The 4258-nt window shown below is 42.5% G+C and overlaps 1 protein-coding gene across 1 annotated transcript; it reads left to right on the forward strand.

Moving 5' to 3' along the window:
* The first annotated feature begins 325 nt into the window (after positions 1-325).
* Positions 326-3227, forward strand: LOC138448000 (olfactory receptor 4E2-like). The gene is made up of 2 exons (XM_069604531.1): positions 326-397; positions 2244-3227. The coding sequence occupies exons 1-2, from the start codon at positions 326-328 to the stop codon at positions 3225-3227; spliced, it is 1056 nt and encodes a 351-aa protein (XP_069460632.1).
* Positions 3228-4258: the final 1031 nt, after the last annotated feature.

Consider the following 4258-nt stretch of genomic DNA (forward strand, 5'->3'; position numbering starts at 1 on the left):
GGCGCTCTGCCAAATACTCCGAAGCAGCGGAATGACAACATTTGTGGTTGAGGGACAGGATCTTATGCTTGATACAATGTTTCACAGGAAGCCACTGAAACATGATCTATACCAGTCAGGCCAAAAACGCCTCTGATTGCATTATTGTAATCTGCAAGGTGTGGAGGTTTGACTTAATGGTGCCTGCTAAGAGGCTGTTGCCGTAATCCAGGCCTGAATTAATCAAGGCTGTGGCGAGCAAGGATATGTTTCTCAACGAAATGTAGGGGCAAATGTGATTGAGGAGTTTTGAAAAGTAGCTACATGAAGCTTTAATCTGGGCAACATGTGGCTTCATAGAGAGTTCAGCATCGAGTGTGAAGCTGACCTAGTCACTTTAACTATGAAGCACCAATCTGTAAAGCAAAGAAACATTACTGCTCTGAACAAATCCATAATGCACCTCATTAAGAGAAAGAACTTTACCAAATCATTAATGAACTGAGAAACTGTGCTTCCTGCAACATATACCTTTATCTACCCAAACACTATGTGGTGATATTAACCATTTGAGAAGTTCAGTACTAAACATACATGACGCTATTAAGACCGCAATAAGTAATGGAAAAGGAGGCAACTATAAACAGCCGTGCAATGGCAACCAATCTACAACTGCACGGATGAAGAGCTTTAAATCAGTTTCTGAACCAGACATAAAAACTGTGATGCATAACACCGACGACAGCACTCCGACGGAACCCTGCACACTGAGCATTTACAAAGGGTTCGTCAACAAGGAAACACCAGCATTCTATTTTTGCAAATTAATGAACTACTTTTTTGAAACAGGAAATGTTCCAAAAGTTTGGACTTTGTCAAACTAATTCTAAAAAAAACTGCTGGAGAATCGGAAGACCCTTCCAATTTCTATCATATCTCAAACAGACCCTACCTAGCTGAAATTATGGAGAGCTAATACAACTTCTAGCATGTAAAGTCTAAATATTTAGTAGGTCACTCACAGGTCCATTTTAGATCTATGATAAGCTCTGAATTAGCACTAGTTTCCATCTGGGATAGCGGTCAGAACACCAGGGCACATTTCTTTGCTCGTCAAGCAGAACCCTCTTCGCAGGTTTGAGAACCTTCAACTAGCACAAAAGTGCTGACGAGCAGAACTTGTTTTCTGGGTGGGGTACTGTACCCTATCGAGTGAGTGTCACTCTATTTAGATGCAATACTGACTTGTAATTTCTAAATTAAATATGCAATCAGTTTGGTTTTTCTCACAAAATATAAATTTTATTATAATACATACAAACAGATTTTTTCTTAAAAAAAACAAGTTAATTGATTTTGTTGCCACTAGTAGAATCGTACGTTGAAAAGACAGTTTTGAACAAAAGACAATTCTTGAATAAAGGCAAAACCATTTCCGGCATGCCGGAATGCGCGTGCACATAGATTCTGGCAGCAGTGCTACACGGACACGGTTGCACCGGCATGCTGGTAATTTTCTTTTCTAACTCATAATGAGGCCCTCTGTTTCTAATTCAATTACACATGCACAGTGAACATACATCTAGGGTTAAAAATGCACCTCTTGCATTCAACTCACTAAGCCATACTCATTCATCCATCTGGGATAGCAACACAATTTCAGGTAAAATGATTGGTGTAAAGATTTTGGGGAGCTATGAAAAGTATTTTAGGATGTTTTATTTAGAGTGAAATACTACGTTCAAAGTCAATGATTACACTGTTTGAAAATCCAAAATATACATGGAAAAAGCAGTAACACTAAGATCAGGGGAAGTATAATGTTTTGAAATGGGCAGTCTAGATGTGGCTGGTAAAAGCGTGTGAACTTCGCCTATTGAATGCTCAACGTCTTCACTGACTTGTTCAACCCCTTCCTCCAATCCTGCAAGTCCTCAAACATCTGTGATTTACCTTTTGCGGTTCAACTCTTCCAAATGCTATAGTGCCTCTTTCTCCTTGTGACACAACTAACACCATAGGACCGCCATACACCACTCACTGTTATTCATTACGGCTGAGAAGTTGAGGCAAAGCATCGGAGATCCAGGTACAGAAGGTTGTATGTTACCCCAGTTGACAGCAATATGTGTCAGTCTCATCTGTCTATTTCATGATGTTGACATTGAAATGTCACAGTGTTGGGGGAGGGAGGGACATTCATTGAATCATTATTTTACATGATTTTCATGCAAATACTAAATGTATTATTATTTGTCCAACAGATAACCTTAAACACAGTTTTCGAACTAAAAAATCGGACCCAGGTGAAAGAATTCTTCCTCTTGGGGATGTCTGATGACTTTGAGGTGCAGGTTTTACTGCTCCTCATCTTTTCTGTCTTCTTCCTGGTGACCATGGTGGGAAACGCCCTCATTATTTCAATCATTGTGCTCTGCTCTCGACTCCACAATCCCATGTATTTTTTCCTGTGCAACTTGTCCTTCCTCGACATCTGCTACTCTTCGGTGACTGTCCCTAAAATGCTCTCCAACCTCCTCGCAGAGCGAAAGACAATTTCCTTTTACGGCTGCATAGCTCAGATGTACTTTTTCCATGTCTTGGGAAGTGCTGAAATGTTCCTCTTGGCCGTGATGGCATATGACCGCTATGTGGCCATCTGTAACCCACTGCGTTATCCCACGATCATGAGCTGGAAGGCGAGTGCGCAGTTGGCGGCTGCAGCCTGGCTAGGAGGCTTCACACATTCAACGTTACACACGGCCCTCATTTTGCGACTGTCCTTCTGCGGTCCAAATCTCATTGAACATTTCTTCTGTGATGCTACGCCACTCTTGGTGCTGTCCTGCTCTGATACCTCTGTGGACGAAGTATTAATTCTTACCACCCCAGGTGTTTTGGGGCCAAGCTGCTTCCTGCTAATTCTTGTGTCGTACTGTTACATCATTTCCAGCATTCTTAAAATACGCTCAGCGGAAGGGAGGAAAAAGACCTTCTCCACCTGCGCCTCGCATGTCATGGTGGTCTCAGTGTTCTATGGCACGGGGGTTTTTGTGTACATACAGCCCATGTCTGTCTACTCAGCAGCCAACAACAGCTTTATTACTGTGTTCTATGCTGTCATCACCCCTATGCTAAACCCTATAATTTATGCCCTGAGAAATAAGGATGTAAAAGGTGCCATGAAAACAGTATTGTGTAAAAAACGGACAATTGTGGGCAAGACAGAAATAGTGAATATTTTCTAATCCAGTGGTGGCGGGGCAGAGCTAAAATCTTGATGTGCAAGAAGGCAACGCTTTGCCCTTTGAAGCAGGGTATGTGCATTATGATGTATTAAAAGGGGTGTGGACCATAGAGGCGTTGCTGGGGGGCTTAGGGAGCTACAGCCCTGGGTCTTTTGGTTGTAGCCCCGGATAGAAGCTCAGGGGCTACAAACAAAAGGGTAGCGAGTCCCGACAGTCCCGACACTAGCTTAGTCCCGGATTTTTTTCCAGACCTAGCAACACCCCTGGTGGACCATGTGATCAAGCATGTTTTTATTCCGTTGAAGAAACACCCCATCACACATTTGAACAATGTTTTACATTTTGGGAGCCAAAAAATAAAAAGGATACGGAAGAATTGGAAAATATTATGTTGGGTTCTGTTCAGAGTCATTATCATGAACGTTGAAAGATTCTAGCATGTTTTAGACATTCGTAATCATTGAAAGACTGACGATTGTGGCACATGTAGCATTTGCAAGGTATTAAAGGACCCTAAGGTGAAGTGTTCTCTGGGTGCCGACCTCCTCTGCCTATCATTTCATCATCATCGTCATCATCATCATCATCATCATCATCATCATCATCATCATCATTTGTATAGCGCCTTTAAATAAGGGTATGGTTCAAACGTGCTGTAGGTTGAACACCCTCAGAGGACTGGAGTCCAGGTATGGGAACATTTGTCAGAGGTGTTTAGAATGCCCGTGGGCATTTTAGCCAAAGCGAAGTTGGGTAGACTTGGCCATGTCCCCACTAGCTACCCACGTCAAGCAGGCAGGTGGATGGGTGCTTTGAAAATGATACGAGAGCGTACAAGTGTAGTAGAAGTATATTTTGTGTCCAGCTAGACCGAATTTTTCTCGTGGGGGATAGCTGCCTTCTAATGGCTGAGGCGTTGTGCAATATTTTGTTGGCAAAGGCGTATGGTTGCGGGTGAGTAGCTGTGCCTTTGGATAACGTCCATAACTATGTGGAGTGAGATACGTACCTGTCTGTTGTTGAGGATTCTT

This window comes from Ambystoma mexicanum, chromosome 3q (genome assembly GCF_040938575.1).
Source record: "Ambystoma mexicanum isolate Mex_15411 chromosome 3q, UKY_AmexF1_1, whole genome shotgun sequence".
NCBI classification, from domain to species: domain Eukaryota; kingdom Metazoa; phylum Chordata; class Amphibia; order Caudata; family Ambystomatidae; genus Ambystoma; species Ambystoma mexicanum.